Raw genomic sequence first — 23,141 nt, 5'->3', positions numbered from 1 at the left:
TGTGGAGTTTGCATGTTCTCCCTGTGTTGGTGTGGTGTGGTTAAATTATTTAATCAAATTAAATAATTTAAATGTTAAAGTGTATTATTATTATTATAATTGTTGTTGTTGTTGTTGTTATTATCATATTTATATATAAATTGTATAATGCAAAATGTCAATTTTTAAATAACTGTATCGTTTAAAAATATTGTATTATTAGCTGTTGGTTGAATAATAATAAAATGCATCATATATTAATAAAAAATTCAATGAAAAATAACATAATAAGCTACCCTGGGGGTGCAAACCAGACTATAAAAAAATTATGTGGAAACCGGGACGTCTTGCCCAGCATTACATTCACTAACCCAAATGGTTTCCTCAAAACTGCATTTGTTTTGTCTCAGGTTTGGGAAACTACCTGTACATCGAGGCTAGTCCAGAGACGCAGGGCCAGAAAGCTCGCCTCTTCAGCCCGGGTGTGGATCCAGACACGGGACCCCTGTGCCTGATGTTCTCCTACCAGCTGGAGGATCAGGGCACTCTGAGGGTCCTGCTGCAGAACAAACAGCAGGAGAAGACGCTGCTGTGGTCCCTCAGCGGAGACCAGCAGCCCATCTGGAGAGAAGGACGTACCATTATTCCTCGATCCCCTGATGAGTTAAAGGTCAGCAGATTACACACAGCAAAACATATTTAAAAATAAATTAAATAACTAAAAATAAGATTTGGGCTACTAAATGTAAAACCACTGCAATACCAAAGTAAAACAGCAGATTAGACATCGTTTACTTGTACACTTTTATTAATGCAGTCTTTCAGTAGCCTGCACTGTGAAAAATGCATTGACAAAAAGTGAAGACAACAAGTACTTCATATGTTGATTTAACATATTTAATTATGTTAATCATGTTTGGCCAGTTTGATTAATGTAAGTTGAGATGACTAGAAAAGTTCATTTGATTCAACTCAAAAATTGAAGTCAGCAAGAACTCTTTCGTTTGTTTTCTCTATGCTAACATATTTCATCCCACAGGTGGTAATCGAAGGATTTTTCGAGGGTACCAAAGGCCACATATGGATTGATAACATTCACATGAGTGGGAACACACCGCTGGAAGAGTGCACTCGTAAGTCTGCACACTTCATCTCTTTCTTACATCATTACTTTAGTCTGCTTTACACTTCAGTTGGCGCTTATCACCAAATTACTGAATTATCACCAAATTAAGCCAAAAAGCCTTTGCATTATCTCCAGCAGATGTTTCTTCCTTAATACCTCGCTCTGCTTCCCTGTGAAGCCACTTTTATCTCTTCATTACAGACGCCACGTTTTTTTCCAGTGTTTTCACCATAATTCGTCCAGACTCTCTCCATAAACCTCTCCATTTACTGTGATCAAACTCGCCATCGCAGCCACTATCTCAAAGAGCTTCTCAAAATAGAATTTATTAACATGAAAGGAGGACACACACACACACACAGAGAGAGAGAGAGAGAAAAAATAAAAATACTACTGTGCCTCGTTGTTTGCCATCAAACGCAAAAATGTAGAATCAAATCTAGGCCACAAATGCCCCTGGGCCCCGATGCTAATCTATGTTTCATTATTTCCTTCGCTCTTCTTCTCACCCTGTTTGTAAACACTGATTTTTAACGGAATTAGTGGATAGTCCGAGCTTTTCTAAAGACAGATCTTGCACAGGAGCTTTCTTTTTGGTTGTTAGCGCAAGACACTGATCGTGAAGAAACATTAACTGATAATTTCAGCTCATCTTCCAGGTCGATTGATTGCTAAAAAAGGTCAAGCATTTGTTTTGTATTATGAGCTTTTAGGATGATGTGCTTAAATAAGTAAATGAGGCATTGTTTATTGAAATATGAGCTCATTTAAATGTACAAACTTTGGGGGAAGAAAATGCTGGGAAAGCCTTTTTTAATTAATGATTATTTACAGACTTTAAGATAATAGCGCCTTTCACACATACAGACCTTTCCTGTGTAAGGTGTGTATGTGTGAACAGGCCCTTTTTGAAAATACTTGTAATTTCGTTCCGGCTATTTTCCGGAAAGAGAAGTTGTAACATTACCGGTAATTTGCCGGAATGCTGTGTGAAAGCAGAAGGAAGATTGCCGGAAGATTGCACGTCTAGAACGTGCTGACGATTTTAGCCAGTCAGAACAGTCAGGCGCATTCACGTCGTCGCGGTTTATTTTACCAGACACATTTAGCTGCTTGATTAGTCAGATAACGTTTCTTTGCTCCTTCTTAATGCCAACTGTGTAATTAATTATCGATAAGATGCTTATGATAATAATAACCCTAATAAAATCAATTTTTATTATTATTCATAATATTAATAATAATTATTATTATTATAAAAACAATAATAAAAACAACAACAATAATAATAATAATACAATAATCTTAACAATAACAATAAAACTATATTATTATTATTATTATTATTATTATTATTATTATTACTATTATTATTATTAGTAGTAGTAGTAGTAGTATTAGTATTATTATTAGTATTATTATTAAATAGGGTTGTCATTGGACAACTGTAATTTGCTCTATAGCCAATAAAATACATTCTTAAGGGGGTTACAATATTTACCTTAAAAAACATTAAATAAATACCATTTATATATAATATATAACATATGTTTTGTATTAATTTATAATATATTACATTATTTTTATTATTAAACCAACAACTAATAATGTTACTTAAAAAGTGTAATAATAATAATAATAATAATAACAATAATAATAAAAACAATAATAATATAATATTAACAACAACAACAATAATAATAATAATAATTATAATAATAATTATTAAAATAAAAACAATTATAATATAATAATATTAACAATAACAATAAGAAAACAATATAATAATAACAATAATAATAATAATAATAATATAAAATGCTTTTATTCCAGTCAAACTAAAGAAAACGGTAATAGGAAATACTGTGAGAATATTTGAATACTTTATATTTAAAACATACATATTATATAATTTATACAATATACATATTATTCTTAAATATTTGGAAAAAATAATTTACATTTCAAAGAAAGGCTAATAATTTTGCATCCAGCTGTAGATATAAGTAAAACTGTGAAGTTCTGTGCTGCTGAAATGGGGATTTTTTAATAATTTTAACAAAACAACCCTTAAAAACATGTTTGTAAGTAATTTTTTAAAATTGGCATCTACGAACACAAATTGACAAAGCACTTTAAAAGAAGCGCATGAAACTGCTTTTCGAGATATTGTCTTTACGTTACACTAAAAAAAAAACCCCGCTTGCAGCGTCCTGTGTTAAAGTCAGCAGAATGTGACCATGTGCTCTGGTTCTTACTCCAACACTGGAAACCCTTGATTTAGTCATTTTTGGCTCTCGGCGTCACCGCTTGGCTCAGTCTCTGGCTATGGGACTTGGTGGTTTATTTGAGATCCAGAAATGGAGCCTCCTGAGCTTGTCTTCCACCATGCGCCGGCTGTGATTCTTCCCAAAGCAGGCTGGGATGCTTCTTATCGACCTGTGCAGTTGGGCATGCAATTTGTGCCGAGAAGAGATCCTCGAGCCGCTGGACCCCATGATACTTTTTTTCATTTTTTATAATTATTTGCATCTTAAAAATCCAAGCAATCTTCAGCTTGTTTCTGTGCTCACTTGCCACAACTTTAGCACATGAAAACAATATCATGTGCCAAAAAATGGAGAATCTGAATGTTTAAGTGTTTGGATAAAAACGCCTAGGTCATTTTCTTGTTGTGAATACATCCTGGTTATGTTTTATGCCCTCCAAACATAAATCAAGAACAGCAAAAAGTTAATTTCATTGTTAGATTATTTTCAGGAACAGTAGACACGTCTTGGGATATTTGTGCTTTTGATAAATAATTAGCAGCACAACAGGACTCTTATCTGGTGAAGAAGAATGATGATTCCGATACAGTATATGCTTTCACATATTCTTTGATTTCATTTGAATCTGTTTGATTTATAATTAGAGAGGCAATTTTAGTTAGTATTTTAGACAGATTGGATTTCACTGTTATTGTTTAAGAAAAATACTAGATTTTTATTAATGTAAATATTTGAATATAATCATTATGAATAATAATAATAATAATAATAATAATAATAATAATAATAATAATATTATTATTATTTTCATTATTATTATTATTATTATTATTATTATTATTATTTATATTATTAAATTTGTAATACTATTACCACCTATGAGTAATAATAATAATTATTATTACTATTATTATTATTATAATTATTATTATTATCATCATCATCATCATCATCAACAACAACAACTATTATTATTATTGTAATTATTATTATAAATATTAAGTTAGTAATATTATAACCTATGAGTAATAGTAATAAAAAACAAATAAAAATAGATATTATTATTATTTTTGATGTTGTTGTTGTTGTTGTTGTATACTACTACTACTACTACTACTACTACTACTACTACCTCTACTACTACTACTAATACTACTACTACTAATAATAATAATAATAAAATTATTATTAATATTTTTATTACTATTACTCATAGGTTATATTACTAATTTATTATTATTATTATTTTTATAATAATTATTATTATTTATAAATATTATTGCTATGATTACGTTATTTTAAAATAACTTAAAGTAATAATAATTACATAATATCTATTTTTATTGTTTTTATTTTTGTAAATAAATGAATAAATGTATTCAGACTTGAGATTACAATAAGTTACCATTGCAGTAATAATGTTGTATTATTTTTAGGGAAGATTTAAATGATATATTTAATATTGTGGGAAAAGTAAATTTCAAGTTCTAGGTTTTGTTTAAAGATCAGTGCATGGTGAACATGCTTCATCATTAATTCTACATACTCTGCATGTTTTAACATGTTGCTCTCTTTCTCTCTCTCTCTGCTTTTCCTCATGCATCCTCCTCTCGCTGCTCCAGAGCCGTTCTCCGCGTTTCCTCCGGACATGATCGGTGAGTTTAAACTCTGCCTCGGGTGTGAATGTTTGCTCCTCCTGCTCTCTGTCTCTGCCCTGCTCAGCAATCACTGCTTTTAGAGACAATCCAGGATCTGTTTTACCTTCTAGCATGTGTATTTATGCAGTGAGTTGAGGAGCCTGGGGTTGGGTCAGTTATCTGAGGTGACTAGTCCCTTTTGGACATATTTTTATGACCGCGTGCTGGTCTTGTTAAGGTCCCAATTGGGAAAGATGGCCAAACTTGGACTGTCAGGCGGCTGAATGTGTAAAGCTCACAGCTGAGACCTTCTGCCACATTGTGACATTCAAGTAATTGTTATTTAAAAATAATAGAAACTGTACTTGAGATATTTCAGTCATTATTTGCTGAACATCTTCCTCTCTGCTCTAGAATCTCATGCAGGTCGTGTCAGGATCATATTGTTTGATGTCAGAGACACTGTACATGGCCTGTGTGTTGTCGTCTCGACTAAATGGGCATCCTGTCAGTCTATTTTTGTGCCATCTTTCTCCTCTTCAGCCTATTAAGCAGCCATTCTAACGCTTGCAAATGGAAAACCAGGGAAGGGTTTAAAAGTCTGCATACTGAGAAAAACTGTGGATCATATAAATATTGGCATATTTGTTAATCACTTTACTGGGATTTTTATAAAACTGAATGATTAGATCTTTACGTAAGTTAGTAAATAGATTGAATGATGGGTGAATCGTCATATTTTTACGTGTGCAGAAGTGTTGACCTAGTCCTGGGACACAGAGGCCATCTATTTTTAAATTATTTTAGAAGTTCATTTGCTATAAGAAAAACCACAAGAAATTAAAAAGTAAATTATGCAAAAAAAAAGAAAAAAAAAAAAAAAACATGATTGTTGCATTCACCTTTGGATATTGCTTTCTTAATTCCTAATCTGTCCTTAATTCCTAGTCTTGTCAACTTAAATGTATGTATATATGTAATTTAATACAAAACAGATTGCTCCAAAGCAGCTTCGCAGTATTTTGCAGGAAGGTAACAGAATCAATGCAAACTTCAATGCAAACTAGATAATATTATTATTATTATTATTATTATTATTATTATTATTATTATTATTATTACAGTAATATTATTACCTTTGATTAAAAGTCATTTAAAATAAAAAATATTATTATTATTATTATTGTTATTATTATTATTTTAGTAATTGTATTATACATAATTAATAGTAATACTAATAACAATAATAATTATAACAGTATTTATAATAATAATAATAATACTTTTTATTATTATTATTATTATTGTTATTATTATTATTATTAATAATTTTATTATGATTATGATGATGATGATGATGATGATGATGATTATTATTATTATTATTATTATTATTATTATTATTATTATTATTATGTTTTTGTTGTTGGAAATAAAAATAAAATAAAAAAATGGGCCAATATATATATAAAAAAAAAATCTGTAATTTTACAGTTTATTTCCAGCAGCTAGGGTGCTGGAAAAAAAACGTAAAATAACGGCCGTTAAATTTCACAAATTTACTGTAAAATATCGGACATTAATTTACAGAAATTTACTTAGATATAAATTTCTTGTAAATTTCTGTAATTCAACCTCTGTTATTTTAGAGTAAATTTCTGTTATTTTGCGTTTTTCTTTCGGCACCCTAGCTTCAGGAAATAAACTGTAAAAATACAGAATTTTTTTGTAAAGTGTAGAATATTTAATTATTTATTTTTTAATCATTTCTTGGTTTCATTTAAAGTTCAGTGCATGGATGTGGCTCATCATTAACCCTGCATTACATACTGGTTTAAATATTGCTACATGACATTCTAGTCAAGTTAAATTGACGTATAGGGCTCAATACAAAACAGATTGCTTCAAAGCAGCTTACCAGTATATGCAGGAAGGTAACAGAATCAATGCAAACTTCAAAAGTCTGCATTTAAAAAAAATCAATCAATCAATCAAGCGGTTTCTTATTTGAAAAAAAAAAAAAAAGTCTAAGCTGTGTTTTAGCTTGATGACATATTTTGCAGACACATACAGTAGGTGCAATTTCCTCCTTAAATGACGGCAGTCCAACCCCGCACTGTACAGGTTTTTATATTTGGTGCTCCATTTCACTTCTTCTGCTTTTTTTTTTTTTTTTGTTTTGATAATTTAACCTTGCATTGGCAGAAATACCCAAACAAGCTACCGGCATTTTAGCACCTCCACTTCCTTTTGTGAAATGAGTGTCAATAAAAGACCCAGGCAGAGCCAAGTCGCTCTCCCTAATGAGTGTCTCATTCATGCTCCGTGGCTGAATATAGCATAGCAAGATGTCTGCCGGTGCTGCTTCTGCTCAGATGGCAGCATTGCATCAGAGACTCAGGGTATGTCTCGCTGGAGTCCCTGGAGAACTGTTTTTTTTTTGTGTCATTCTTCTCTCGAATGTTCGCTCCTCATGCGGTGCTTACTAATCCGTGAGAACCTCTGCTTCCACTTGTTGTGTGATTGAGTTATTGTTGCTATTTTGGTTGCTTTCATCTAAATGGTTGTTTTAATTTTTTGAGGGGTGTCTAAAATTGGTCAGAGGATTTTCAATCTGAAGCCAACATGCAGCGCATCACTTTGGCTTTCTAGTTTCTGCTTCTAGATGTGTCGAACGTTGTCTGTCCAACTCTTTGTGTTGCTCTAGTTGGTTTAATGCTTTATCTGGAAAACTGTTGAGTGTAGATTCATACACCTAGAACTTCTATTCTGAAGATATTGCATCTATACTTGCTTATTTATTTATTTATTTATTTATTTATTTATTTATTTATTTATTTATTTAGATAATTAATTTAAACATGCATGCATTTTATTTATACATATTTAATTTATAATTATTTTAAATGTATTTTAACAGTTATGCAATAATTAATACATGTATTTATTTGTTAAAACATGCATACTTTTTATTTGCACATATTTAATTCATACTTTTTATTTATTTTAACAGTTAGGGTAATTAATTAATTCATATTTAAACATATATGCATTTTTTCTTTATACATATTAAATTTATAAATATTTTGAAGTGTATTTTAACAATTATGCAATGCTTTATACATTTATTTATTTATTTATTTAAACATGCATGCCTTTTTATTTATCCATATTTAATTTATAATTATTTTGAAATGTATTTCAATATTTATGCAATTTTTAATACATTTATTTATTTATTTATTTATTTATTTATTTATTTAAACATGCAAACAATTTTTATTTAAACATGTTTCTTTTTATAAATATTTTGAAATGTAATTCAACATTTATGTAATAATTAATACATTTATGTATTTATTTATTTAAACATACAAACATTTTTATACATATTTCTTTAATAATTATTTTGAAATGTGTTTATGTTAATTAAACATTTATGTTAATACATTTACTAATTAATCTATTCATTTAAACATGCACATATTTTATTTACACATATTTATTTTGTAATTGTTTTTAAATGTATTTTAACATTTTTGCAATAATTTATACATTTATTTATTTATCTATTTATTTAAACATGCATACATTTTATATATACATATTAAATGTATAATTATGTTTAAATGTATTTTAACATTTATGCAATAATGAATAAACTTATTTATTTGTTTATTTATTTATTTGGTGTCCATTCACATAAATTCTGTTAATTTAATTCATGAAAATAAATGATTAACACAATCTGAAAACACTCCAAAGTGATCTTAAAATTACAGCAAGTTTTATTGTCCTTTATAATATTTAGGAAATAATAATAATAATAATAATAATAATAATAATAATAATAATAATCATAATAATAATAATAATCATTATTATTATTATTATTATTATTACAAATACCACACAGTTTTTGTGAAGGTCAGTAGTCTGATTGACTTGATAATACAATAATACTTGAGACCAAAGTAAGTATATTCAGATTCAGCCCTGCTCGTCCTCACATCGGGTCTCTCGTAATAATTTCTGATCCATTTACAATGCATCACTATCATGTTTTGGCAAAGTTAGCGATGCCCAGCCAAATGACAAACTCTTGGAACAAACCAGTTTATCTCTCAGCATTCTGCAAGTCTAAACGGAGTGAGAACAGAATGCATGTGCCTCTGCTTGGCAAAACAGCCTCATGTTTTGAATGCAGCCCCAATGTACCCCTAAGACATAACTACCTAGAGAACTATCAGCACTATTTGCCCTTTGCGTAGTCCTGGAGAGCCGCTTGTCCTAAAACCCAGCATGCAAACGATTTATAGTATGACATTCCCACTCCCCAGGACTAGTGTGGGCCAGTCTTTATTTGCAACATGCTTGGACTCTGACTCAGGTGCCTATTTGAAAGCACGTTACATAACAGCACTGCATTTACAGCCATTGTTTCACTGTACACGCCGCTACGCAACTGCTTCAATCCCTGTTCCGACAGTGAAACGTGGAGCATGGAGCTTCAACCCTACATGAGCAGTCAACACAGCATCTTTCATGGCATTCGTGTGTTTGCATTTGAACCTAGCAGTAGTGCAATAATATCCAGCTGCAGACCTGTGGACACGTTTCAAGACACACAACCCCAGATACACACTTGTTGGGTTCCACGCAAACGATTTGTGTTGTGACAACATGAAGGAATTAAGTCAACTCGTCAGTTTTTACAAATGTAGGTGGATTGATCATAAAACAATGAAGTTATACTCCAAAAAACTCCTCAAAAAATAGTGTTGTTGTTTATTTTAAGCAGTTTGAACAAACAGTAAAAATAATTTTTTGAGTGCATGATATAGGGACTTTGAATGTTATCATTCGATTGAATGGGCGTTATTAGTGGTTATCAGCTGATAGATATGGGCCAGTAGGGGCCTTCTGTGCCTACTAGTAGGCGCAGAAGGCTGTTATCATCCATCCACATGGTTAATCAGCTATACTAATAGAGAAGACTCCAGATCCAGATCTTTTTTTACACTACTGTGATGGTTGGGTTCAGGGTTGGAGTAGGGGTAGACGTTAATAAAATACAATTAATGGGAAATCTAATGAAAAATATAAATAATTTGGGTGGCGCAGTTGGCAGCAAAGTCGCCTCACAGCAGGAAGGTCACTGGTTCGAGAATTGACTTGGTCAGTTGGCATTTCTGTGTGGAGTTTGCAAGTTTTCCCCGTGTTGGCCCGTGATGTTCCTCCGGATGCTCCAGTTTCCCCCACAAGACATGCGCTATAGGTGCATTGGGTATGATTGGGTATTGACTAAATTATCCGTAGTCTATGTGAATGAGAGTGAATGGGTGTTTCCCAGCGATGGGTTGCAGCTGGAAGTGCATCTGCTGCATAAAACATATGCTCGATAAGTTGGTGGTTCATTCCACTGTGGCGACCCCTGATTAATAAAGGAACTAGGCTGAAAACAAAACAAATGTAGAATTAATATAAATATTATTATTATTATAACACAAAATCTAAATAATTCCGTCCACTGCCGTATGTGATCTATAGCTGATTAACCAAGTGGATGGATGATAACAGCCTTCTGAGCCACCCCTACTGGCCCAAATCTTTCAGATGATAAGGTTTAGGGTTGTGGGAAAAAAATTATTCATTGGATTTACTAATTTTTTTTAAAGAAAGTATTTCCAAACAATTTATGTGGGCTGAATTGAAACAAACAAATTAAATTGAGTAATATTCTACCTTTTTTTGTTTGTATAAATTCAGCCCATATAAATGGTTTGCAAACACTTAACTGTGTACTTAACTGTAGACGTTAAAGGCATAGTTACTATTTACTCTCCCTTAAGAGGTTCGAAACCTTTATGAGTTTGTTTAGTTAGTCTGTTCAACCTGTTATATTTTAATAAAGGATAGTTCACCCAAAATATTAAAATACTATCATCGTTTACCACCAACCTGATTTCACCATATAGGACATGTTCCTGAATTAACATCTATGTTGATCCTGGAACAACATTCCAATTAGCCAATCAGAATTAAGGCATACATTTACCGTTTATGTTAAGTTTAGGCTTACGGTTAGGTTTATACACTTCTGTGTTATCCAACTATTCATTACTTTACAGTTATTAATTTACAGTTATGGTTGGGTTTATGCGTAGGGAATAGGTATGGATTACATTTCCGGACAAAAATTATGTTTCAGGATTAACGTAGATGTTAATACAGAATCACATCATACTTGGCAAAATCATGACTTGCTTTGACTCACCCTTTCTTCTGTTTTTTCTTCTGAACACTAAAGAGGATATCCTGAAGAAAGGTTAAAACCAGTAAGCATTTACTTCCATGGTTGGAAAAACAAATGGAAGTGAATGGTTACAGGATTCCAGCTTTATTAGAATATATTCCTTTGTGTTTAACAGAAGAAAAAAAACTCATGAAGGTTTGAAATGAGGAAAAGGTGAGTAAATGATGCCAGTGTTTATTATCTACAGTCAAATATATTATATTTCATTGATTAAAATAAATATCAAAAAAAATATATCGGAATGTATTTGCAGTATTTCGTGTATTGTTCAGAAAAGTTAAAATTATTCGTCCTCCTGTGATTTTTTTATATAACAGAGTAAGGAATTTTTCACAGTATTTCCTATAATATTTTTTCTTCTGGAGAAAGTCTTATTTGTTTTATTTCTGCTATTTTGAGGTCAATATTATTAGCCCCCTTAAGCAATATTTTGTTGGTTCAATTGTCTATAGAACAAACCATCATTATTCAATGACTTGCCTAATTACCCTAACCTGCCTAATTAACCTAGTTAAGCCTTTAAATGTCACGATAAGCCGAATACTAGTATCTTGAAGAATATCTAGTAAAATATTATGTGCTGTCATCATGGTAAAGATAAAAAAATCCGTTATTAGAAATTAAAACTATTATGTTAAGAAGTCTGATCTGCCATGGTTCGCCCCTTCCTGGATTGTGTGGCCGGGATTGTGTGTCTGCGGGTCTGCAGTTGAATAAATCTCCAGTAGTGTGGCGTGTTTCACAGTTTGTATATCTCTCCACCAGGGGGAGCCCTACCTGGCAAGAGTGAGCCAACAATAGATACGCTGTCAATACCGCCCATTTTGCCCAACTGGTATTACATAATTGCTGGTGGAGGAGCCATCTTGTTCCTGGTCATTGTCATTGTCATGGCCATTTGCTGTCGTCATCTTACGGCCAGGAGGAACCAACCTACAATGGCTTACTACGGTCCTCACAATTCACACTATCCCAACGGCGGCATTCACAGGCCTGGGACAGCGCCCAAATTGACTGTATGGGTCGAGAAGGGTGATGGGAACTCCTACTGGTGAGAAACACTGGATAACATTTTCGAGGTTTCCCTGTGGACTTCATTGAAGAAGCAGATCTCGGAGAGTTGGAGGAGATGCTCACTGATGCGTCCCAACACTTCAATACGTCTGTTTCCCGGTTATTTTCTTGTTGTTTTCTTTCTTGGATACCAATGATCCTGTCTTACTGGTGCGCTCCGCTTGTTTACCAGCTCGTACTCTTCTCCAAGAGCGAATCTGTATCCAGCCTCACGTTGGACGCCTCAAGAGGACGTGTTATCCAATGACCTTAATCACTGATCCTGGGCTGACTTGTTGATCCAGTGCGCTGTACTTATGATAAATCCATATGATCAGGACATTGAGGAGCTGTTGTGGACATGCTGCCCGACACAATGTTTTGCACTTTGACTAGTCCCTGAGGTTGATTACGAGTATGTCTTTAGCTTTAGCAGAACATGGGAACAGACCTTTGGTGAAAGAGAGAACGCAGAGCTCCAATGCTGAGAATGTGCTTCTTGGGCACTTTTTGAATACAACGCAAGCATGATTTAATTAATAATAAGGGAAGGCGAAGTATCGCTTTAAAGGTTTCTGCATGTAAACAACTTGAGTTAAGTCTGATGAATGGAGAGCCCACCTAAGAGGAAATGAACCAATGCTTTTCAACATGAAGTTTAATATAGGGCTATAGAATAATTAAAAACACAGATTAAGACTTAAAAAAGTACTTCGCAACCCAAGCTCATTCTGAAAACATAGCCCCGCGGATATTTCTGTAGACCGCGATTTACGTGGCCGGAGGTACGTATGGCTGCATTTAATTTTTCAAGTGAACACTACGGGGCAGTGTGACGCCGCTCCTCTTCACGGTCGCCGGCTGGCGGCTCACCTTCATCTGGAGGGCTTTTCCGCTGCAACCAGTTTGTCTAGCGATGACCGGTTCGAGTCAGGGGAAGAGCGGTTCCAGAAATCAGGTAAGACAAAAAACAAAATGCAAAAAATAAAGCGAACAAGTTCATAACGGAGCGAGAATGCGGTGAAATCTGAAAACGCGTTCAATATCAGACCAGGGCTTTTCTTTCTTTTGATGACGGCTTTTGTAAATCATTGCTTGGGTTTAGGGAAGGAGGAGGGTGTCGTCGACCGATTTGCCGGCCACCCAGTCAATCGTTTAGTCAGTCAGTCGGACAGATGGTCACTCAAAAGCGGCCTCCGGCGGCTTTACGCGAGAAAAGCGCGGGTGCGAACGTCGCTCGCAAGAAAAAAAGCATGCACAGCGGCCTCGTGCGAATTCGCCAAAACAAAAACTGCACAAATACGTACCTCCTGGGACGTATTTCGTGGTCTCCAGAAATGTCTGCGGGGCTACATTTCCAGAATGAGCCTGGGTTGGTACTTCAGTAACTGCAAATTACACAAGATTTAAGAAGCAACAATTGGCAACCAAGCAAACAAGTGGCGGGTTAATGTCATTTGTCATCAATGTAATGTAACAGCAAAAGGTTTGAAAGGGTAACAGTGGCATAGGGATTCCAGATCAAAAAGTCTCATCACATTAAAGCTAGTTGTCAATAACTGAATAACTGCTTCATTAAATGTTAAGAACATATTTGAAATGGAACCATTGAGTATGTTTACATGGACACCAATAATCTGATTTTAATACAATTAAAGAAATACTCTGATTAAGAGTCTACCATGTAAGCAGTGATTTTTGATTACCTTAATCCCACTCATAAGTCATAATCAAACTAAACAGAAATCGGATTAAGACATTAAGAGTATACCTATTTTAGTGGCTTTATTGAAGTTCAGTACAGACATGTAAACACTGTAATCAAACTATTACCATCATTTATGATTTTCGCTGCATTTTGCAACAGGATAGTATATTCTCACACTGCAGTTTGACACTATTCTCTGCACCTACCGAGTCAGTGAAGGACCATAGACACCTGCATTGCGAAATGCGGAGGTTTTTTTTCCCCATACTGTGTGGGCATCAAAATACATTAAAACAAAACTCCAGAAATTCATACACGCATCCAATAACAGTTTGTCACAGGGGAATGCATGAAATGTTCCTGAATTAAAGTGAAAGTGCCGAACTGCAGGTAAAGTTGACAAATATAAAAATAAAACACCCCAAAATGTGGATATGTAAAACAGGATCATGAAAGGAACATTCAAAAGCAACTCATGTAAACACCCTAATCATATTATTATCTTATTCAGATTAAGGCAAATTATTTGATTACTGATGTCCATGTAAACGTAGTCACAGTCTCAGTCAAAAAGCCTTAAGTTAAAGATTTTAAAAGTTATCAATTCCGGCAAATATGATAAGAAACTTTTCAAATTTGATTCAGTTTTACACAGCATTAATTTCTGTAATTTATGATGTAATTACAAATTACTTAATGTAATTGTAAACAATGGCATTGTGATTTATGTGCAAAGATAAATGGCAGCTCTCAGTAACATAAAGACTGCTAATTACAAATGTCAATAGAATGGAAAAATAACCGTTGTGTTGGGATTCGAAGTCCCAAATGTCATTAAAAGTATCAGAAAACAGAATAATGCCAGTTGTCAATAACTTAAACGTACTGCTTCAAGAATGGCAAACTAGGATAGATCTGAAAAGTAAACACCAACAAAGGAATTTCCAGTAAAAAACCTCATTGAATGTTGCAGAAGATGAATTAATTCCACTTCGTCAGTAAATTAAAGCCTGATTCTGTTAGTGCAAACAATTACATATTTAAAAGTAAAACATTCACTCTGACACCAACCCAGGCTCATTGTGACTATGTACCACTATGTACATTTTTGGAGAGTGCCAAATTCATTCCAAGAGCTTCACGTTTTTGCATATTTTGTTTTCATGAATCCGCCAGAAGCCGCTGTGTGAGCTTTTTGAGATCTCAAATTTCTCTCGCGAGTGCCATTCATGTCTGCTGTTCTCATTTAAATCCAACAAAGGCTGCTGTCGGCTGACTGACTGACTGACCGACCGATTCCCCCAACCTAAATCTGACCCCCCCTCCCTAAACCCAACCGATAGTGTTTTCAAAAGCAATCCAGAAAAAGAAAAGCCCTCTCAGCCGTCTGATTTTTACCATGTTGTCAGATTTCTCAACGTTATTTACTTGTTTATTTTATTTTTTGGCTTTTGAAATTGTCTTATCTGCATTCTGGACCCGTTCTTTACCAGACTCAAACCCCATCATCCTGGTCAAATCTTTTCTGCGTCTCAAATCATCCTATGTACATGGCAGACCACTGGACAAACTGTTAACAGTAAAAAAAAAAACATCCACATAAAGGTAAATACCATCATACCGCCCTGTAACGTTTGTTTTAAAGATGTTATGCAGCCAAACATGCCTCTGGCTACATAGTTCGTGATCTCCAGAAATGTATATAGGGCTACGTTTTCAGAATGAACCTAAGTTGGCAAACACACTTCCAGCCTCTATCATGTTATAAAAAAAGCTTTTCAGCAACCATTCAGACTTGGATGGATAAAATCAGGTCACATCCCACATTTTGTGTCTTGTTTCGTTCTGAAATATTTCGAATGTAAAACTAATTGCTCTTTCGCGTTGACTTTAAACATTGTGTTAGATATGGATTCAGATCAATGATGTGCTAAACTTAAATGAACTGACTGCACCACCTTTGAGATATTTGTGGGAAAAAGCGGTTGGATTGTGTAAGGGAGCCTTCATGTTTATTTCTGTGGCAGTATCTAGGTTATTCCTTTGTATCTCGCATTTCTCACATTCGTTTTTTTTCCCAAAGATCCCCCAAAACTGCGTTGGCGTGTGTTATTCTGAGCAAGCGCTCGCTGGTGTTGAGGCTCCAAAAACAAGTCCCATAAACAAAGACAGCTGTTTCCGTTTCTCCGTCTCCAAGCTATGAGGGATGCTATGGGTGGGAGAGAACTTCTCATATCAACACCTGGTAGCAATTTTGGTTCAGTGAAGCGTCATGAAGCTTCAAGAGAGATTAGCAGTGAATGCTGTCCAAGACCGCCATATGCTTTTTCATAGGCATGTTGAATCGTTTATTGAATTGAGTTGTCATTCTGGTTTTATAGGTTAAATGAATTAGGGCAGAGTGAGCATGCTGTGGCAGTACTGTTTGATTATAGTATGGCATTAAGAATTGGTACTTGAAGGGATTGCCGTATAATGTCCAAAGAAATGGAAAAGTACAAACGTAAAGGCCCCAATATGCTTACAGCAAAACCAAAGAATGAACTGCTGTAACGTCTCCAGGAATAGTTAGCTACTAAACAGAGTAGGTAGTTGTGTGTATTCTTTGACATGGAAACCGTTGCCGGTTAATTTATGTTGTTCAGTCTGTCAGATGTGCAAGTAAATACATTATTGTTAATAATAAGAGATCACTCCAAAATAACAATGCCAGTGACTCGCGACTCCCAATATTCTCCGACGTGGTTCTAAATATATAAACCCTGCACACAACTGCGCACACATATCAATAGGCCCAAGTCTATTGATCATTGAATTTTGGAGAACACCACTCGAAGACCATCCTCCATGTTCAGTTGTGGCCTCTATTTATTCTTGATGCGCGTGAGTACTGTAAAGGTGTCAGAAAGTTCAACCTGGTATCATAAAATCAATGTGCTGTGCCTTTAATATAACATAATTGCCTCAGGAGTCGCTAAAAAAATTTAAAAAATCGAAAGGCTGATGGCTTTTTATTTCTTTTATTTATTATTTTAATTATATGTTGTTTTTTTATAATGTTAACAGTTACTTTCAACAGCTTTTTTTTTCTTCAGTAGGTTATGAATTAATTATGGTAGTTCTAATAGTTTAATAAAATGAATTAGATTTTTGGAAACCCTCCTCATTGTCCCGCGACCAGGGCTGGAGCAAGCCGAACTGCCGCGTTAGGCAACGGACGGTCATGCCTCCCTCAACCCAAAAGTAAAAACACGGGGGAGTGTGGGGGGGGGGTGACATAACATAACTGAGGACGCGGGTGTTGAGGGAGGTGTCGCGAACATAACTGAGGACGCGGGTGTTGAGGGAGGTGTCGCGAACATAACTGAGGACGCGGGTGTTGAGGGAGGTGTCGCGAACATAACTGAGGACGCGGGTGTTGAGGGAGGTGTCGCGGACGCCGCCCTCTTTATTCTGCCACCCTAGGTCGCCTCTATGGACGCGCCAGCCCTGCCCGCGACCCCCCAGGAGGTCCCAAACCCCACTTTGGGAACCACTGAATTAAGATAGGCTTAAGATTGTAATATTATACTTTCAAAAGTAACTTCAATCAACACATTATCTAAATTCAGTTTGTTGACAGTTTACTAGCAAATTCTTAATTAATAAGTCAATATGAATATTAAATATAGATGAATTGCGCAGAATCTTGAGTTTTATATATAGTTCACCCCTGATGATTTCGCATCTCAGTGTGGTATTTTTGATATCTTTCACCCCCTCTTGCACTTTTAACCTACGGAAAACACATTTTACATATCATCTCCTTTTGTCTTTTGCATTTAAAAGAAAGTCATACAAGCTCAGAAACACCATGAGGGTGAATAAATGATGACAGATATTTGATGTTCACATGAACTGTGCCTTTAAGAAAATTCGGCAGATCTAGAATCATGGCTCAAAGTATTTTAAAATGTCAGAATAGGACGTATAGAGCTGTTCAAAATGGAAATAAAAGGATAAAGACCTTAAGCTCCTCGGGGGCTTTTTAATGCCATTTCCTGCTGTGAGGTGGTAAGAGATGTTTTGGCACCGTCGAGCAATGTGCTTTTAAAGCAGCCACTTTATCGCTCTTTCTTCCCTAAACTGTGTCCCCCCTTTTTCTTTCTTTACTCTTAATATTTTTTAATTAGTTAATGGACCAGATACCATTTATTAAAGCTGCTATAGGCGTTCTGACTCCCGCCCCGTGCCTCTTGTCGAAGCCACATTAATGAGCGCCGTCAACACCTCACCCAGCGAGGCGTACTGCCAAACAGCCATTCTTCTCCGGCTCCTAAATGCATCACGTATGCTGAACCGAGAAGCTTCTAATAAAGCAAAACAGCCTATTTTTCAAAGAGCGGAGCACTGCAGTGGATGTTCACACCCCTGCATATGTCTCCTCGCTTTTGGACATCTCAGGAGTTGTCGAACAGTCAAAAAACTTCTCCACTGAGGTAGTGATTTAGGTAAAATAGATGGTTTACAGTGGATTTGGTCAGACTTCACATTGATATCTCTGCCTTTAGAAACATCGGGCTCCAACTTGGACATTTCTAAAACAAATTGACGTTGATCTGTAAAGCAGTTTGAAAGTTACAGGCCTTTTATTTAATCGCAAAACTAACCTATGTGGTGGTGAAGCATCTGATACAGACTATGAACTAATAATGATGATGATGATGGTGATGATGATGATAATGCACTTTGCTTTACGAAAGTACCTTCTAACTGTGGTCAGCCTATACCTCAACTTTGAAATTAGTACATTGTTTCAAATGCGAATGTGAACAGAATATTTTTGCTTGATGAATTTGTGTCTTGAAAATTTGCTTTTAAAAAATGTGACAATAAAATCTTATTTTTTTAATCGTCATTGCTCTTTTATATCTATTTATATCAATTCAGAAACAGTGTAGACATTGGCATATTTTTTTTTCCAATTTATGACATAAGTGTGTAAATGTTGCTGGGTTTACTTTGTAATTATCTAGGTTGTTTATATCTGAACTCTGTGATTATGTTTCATATGCATGTACATGTCATTAAGTCTGAATATACACACTTAGACTTCTGCCAGTACTCTGCAAGTAACTGAAAGCAAAAAAAGAGCTTTAAATGCAGTGTAAGACCCTTTGGATAAAAGCATCTTCCATATGCATAAATTTAAATGTATGATTTCATTAGTAGTGAGCACTTTTTGGGCCCGAAACACTTTCTGTCATACTCTTAGCACCTTCAATGCAACAATTTCAATGCAGTGTCTTCATTTCTGTCCACAGTTAAAAAACCAGAGGTTGGAAATGGCCGTCTCTTCACCGGGAAGGACCACATAAATGCAGGTTAGTTCCCACTTCAACATACAATACATACAATATAAGCTTCCTGACAGGGACTTATTTAAAAGAGCAGGAACCAGGAACAAGTAATGTTTCTTTGTTGCTCTTTTTGTTTTCCTGTAAGGTATTACATTTGTAAAGCCAAGACAAAAAATGGGAAAAAAATGAAATGAAAAAAAATATATATATATAATTATTATTATTATTATTATTTATTTAAATAAATTATTTATTTAAATAAAAATTTATTTATAAATGATATATATATATATATATATATATATATATATATATATATATATATATATATATATATATATATATATATATAAATACGCAGTTTATACATGTTTAAAGTGAATGTATGTTCTTGGTGTCATACCAAAAGTAAAAAATGTATCTGTTGTGGTAATTCTATAGTTGCTATGGTAACACAACAAGTATAGTATAGTATAGTATAGTATAGTATAGTATAGTATAGTATTGCATAGTATAGTACTGGCATGTTATAGTGTTGTAAAGTATAGCATCACATAGTGTAGTAATGGTATACTAATAGTAAAGTATTGCATAGTATTGCATAGTATAGTATAGTATAGTATAGTATAGTATAGTATAACGTAGCATACCGTAGCATAGCACGGCATAGTTTAGTATAGTATTGTGTACCAAAGCATTGCATAGTGTAGTAAAGTAAAGCATAGCATAGTACAGTAATATTATATTACAGTATTGTAAAGTATAGTATTGTATAGTATAGTATTGTATAGTATAGTATAGTATAGTATGGCATTAGTATAGTATAGCATAGCATATCATAGTTTAGTATAGTTTTGTATAGTAAAGTATTACATAGTATAGTTATAGCATGTCAAAGTGTTGTATAGTATAGTACAGTATAGTACAGTAAAGTATAGCATAATATAGAAATAGTATAGTAATAGCTTGTTACAGTATAGTACAGTACAGTACAGTAAAGCAAAGCATAGCATAGCATAGCACAGCACAGCACAGCACAGCACAGCACAGCATAGTATAGTGTTGTATGGTATAGTAAAAGTAACAGCCCAATTCTGTTCTTTTTTACAACTATAAAGTATATATAACACTACACCATTTATACACATTAACCTAATGTTGTAAATACTAAAATAGATCCAGTGTCATACACTATGGCTCAAAAACAATACAGTATTTACTATACATTACCATAGGAGGATTTATTTTTTAATTATTTTCTGAATCTGTTTAATTTGGAAAGACATCACATTATGTAATTAAATGAGTTGCCTATTGCTTCTCATTGCATAATTTCTTTTTTGGCACAAACTCTGCTCCAGAGTGTATCTGTGCATATGTTTGTATGGGTAGAGCTGACATGCTACAGTGTGTTTGTGTGGGAATGTACGTATTTGTTCACGCTCGCATCGCCCTCACCCCGCATTTCTGCTCAAAAAACAACCAAAAAAAAAAACCCATCTCCGGTTATCAGTCTTTCCGCCCTCCTCCTTCCTGCTATCACACAGTTGGAATCCATCAACTCATAAAGATGTCTTTGTTTTTGGCTCTTAAATAAATAAATAAGACATTCAAGGACGAGTTAATTACCCAACCGAAATCTGTTCATCCTTACAGACCGCCAACCCCCTCCGTCTGTCTTTCTTTCACTCTCTTCCAATTCTTTTATCAACGTCTTCTATCTCTTTCTCATTTTTTTAATTTAACATAATGAAGTCTGTGTTTAGCTTACTCTCCACACACGCTGTCAATCACCTCGGAAGTCATTTGTTGGAACCAATAAGGGCAAAAGGGAAATTTGCTTTAACAAAATGCAACAGATATCAGTCAAAGTGCGAAAGAGGCTCAGCTGGTGTGAGTTTTGGCATCGGCTCACTGTCAAAAGCAGCCTAATTAAGCCTATGCAACCGCTAGTGAGGCGCAGGGTGCCACAAAAGAGTTTACGGCTTAGTTTTGTCAGCAATGTTCTCCCTCAGACCAGGCCATTAGTTGGTTATGTGTCTTTCTCCATAGGACACCATACAGAAAATCAAACACACACACACACAACTTTTGCTTAGCTTCCAATGGCTGCAGTGTTAAACAAAACAAGTGAATGGTTGCTACAGTGTATTATTTACCAAGGTATATGTTGTACCATGTTATTCTATTTACTTTAAAGTGCTGGAATGGTGCTAACATGTAAATATGGAAAGTTGTACTTCACCTTAATACTGTTAATACCATAGTAGTCTTAAAAGTATGACATATTTCAAAATACCATGGCTTCATTCCTTAATGCTACCAATGTACTATGTTTTTTGTACCATCTGATACCATCTGTCACTTTTTTAACCAATTTATATGTTATCGCTCGATTGAATGGCTGTTATCTGATTATCAGCTGATAGATATGGGCCAGTAGGGGCGTTATGTGTCTACTGATTGACTCAGAAGTCTGTTATCATCCATCCACATGGTTAATCAGCTAAAGGTCACATACGGCTGCAGACGGAAGTTAACGGGAATTGTTTATTCAGTTTCCCATTAGTTGTATTTTATTAACATCTACCCAACCCTAAACCCAACCATCACAGCAATGTAAAAACATATCTGGATCTGGAGTCTTCACTTATAGCTGATTAACCATGTGTATGCATCATAACAGCCTTCTGAGCCTACTAGTAGGCACAGAAGGCCCCTACTGGCCCATATATATCAACCGATAACCACTGATAACAACCATTCTATTGACAGGGTTTCTTCGGGTTTCATCGTCAAATTTAAGACCTTTTTAAGCCTTTTTAAGACCAATATGAACGAAATTTCAGACACAAAGCTAAACACTACGGATTTTTTCTTATGGCCCAGGTAAAACTTTTTTTAAAAACTAATGAAAAACAAATGCTATTGTAAGGAAGATAATTAAACCATATGTTTATAAATAGAAAAATAAATAGAGTTGGTAAGTATAGTTAATACATAAGAGTTAATAAATAAACTTTTATTGAGATGGAGTGAATGGATGGGTGTTGGCCCAGTTGGGTAGCTTTACATGGACATAGGAAAATCAAGATTTGTTTAAAATGATTTAAGACCTACAACACAATATTTCCGTGAATTTAGGACTTTTCGAGGCTTAAAATTTAGGCATTTAGGACATACCCTGAATCAAGTGATTCGAAGCGAGTGCTTGTTTTGGGCGGATATGACACTCCTTTACAGAATACCATGGTCCAATATTACTGTTGTGATTGTGAGAACTGCACGCACGTTACAGTAATGAACTACAGCTCCCAGCATACACCTTGCACACACCGGTTCCTGTTTCCCACTGATTACACTCACACAGCTGGTAACTCATCATTGCCTGGTTTACCGTTTATTGATTCTTTGCCGCCTGGTCTGACTACCTGTTTCTAATAAAGGTCTTTCGATTACCCTCATGTTCCAACTATGGTATTTAAACAAAAAAAGGTAACAAAAATATGTGATAAAATTATGTGATAGCAAGTAAAAAAAATTCAATATTAATCAAATTTGTTCCACTTATGATAAATCGGTTAATTATAATAAATGAAAAGTCTGTCATAATTATGATAAAAAAAGGAAAAACTTAAATATGTGGATGTTTTTTTTTCTCTTTAAGGATTATTACACTTCTTGTGCCTCTTCTGACTCTGTATTGTGGTACG

At 34.4% G+C, this 23,141-nt stretch overlaps 1 protein-coding gene across 2 annotated transcripts in view; it reads left to right on the top strand.

The window, feature by feature from the left end:
• Positions 1 to 23,141, top strand: part of nrp2a (neuropilin 2a) — a 139,054-nt gene that overhangs the window by 113,069 nt on the left and 2,844 nt on the right. Inside the window, 4 exon segments of one of the 2 annotated variants that reach the window (NM_212965.1) lie at positions 390 to 649; positions 1,019 to 1,112; positions 4,998 to 5,030; positions 19,393 to 19,452. In NM_212965.1, the coding sequence (NP_998130.1) occupies positions 390 to 649; positions 1,019 to 1,112; positions 4,998 to 5,030; positions 19,393 to 19,452 (447 nt within the window). 2 annotated transcript variants of the gene reach the window in all.

This window comes from Danio rerio, chromosome 1 (assembly GCF_049306965.1).
Source record: "Danio rerio strain Tuebingen ecotype United States chromosome 1, GRCz12tu, whole genome shotgun sequence".
Taxonomy (NCBI): Eukaryota; Metazoa; Chordata; class Actinopteri; order Cypriniformes; family Danionidae; genus Danio; species Danio rerio.
This window is presented reverse-complemented; position numbering and strand designations above follow the sequence as displayed.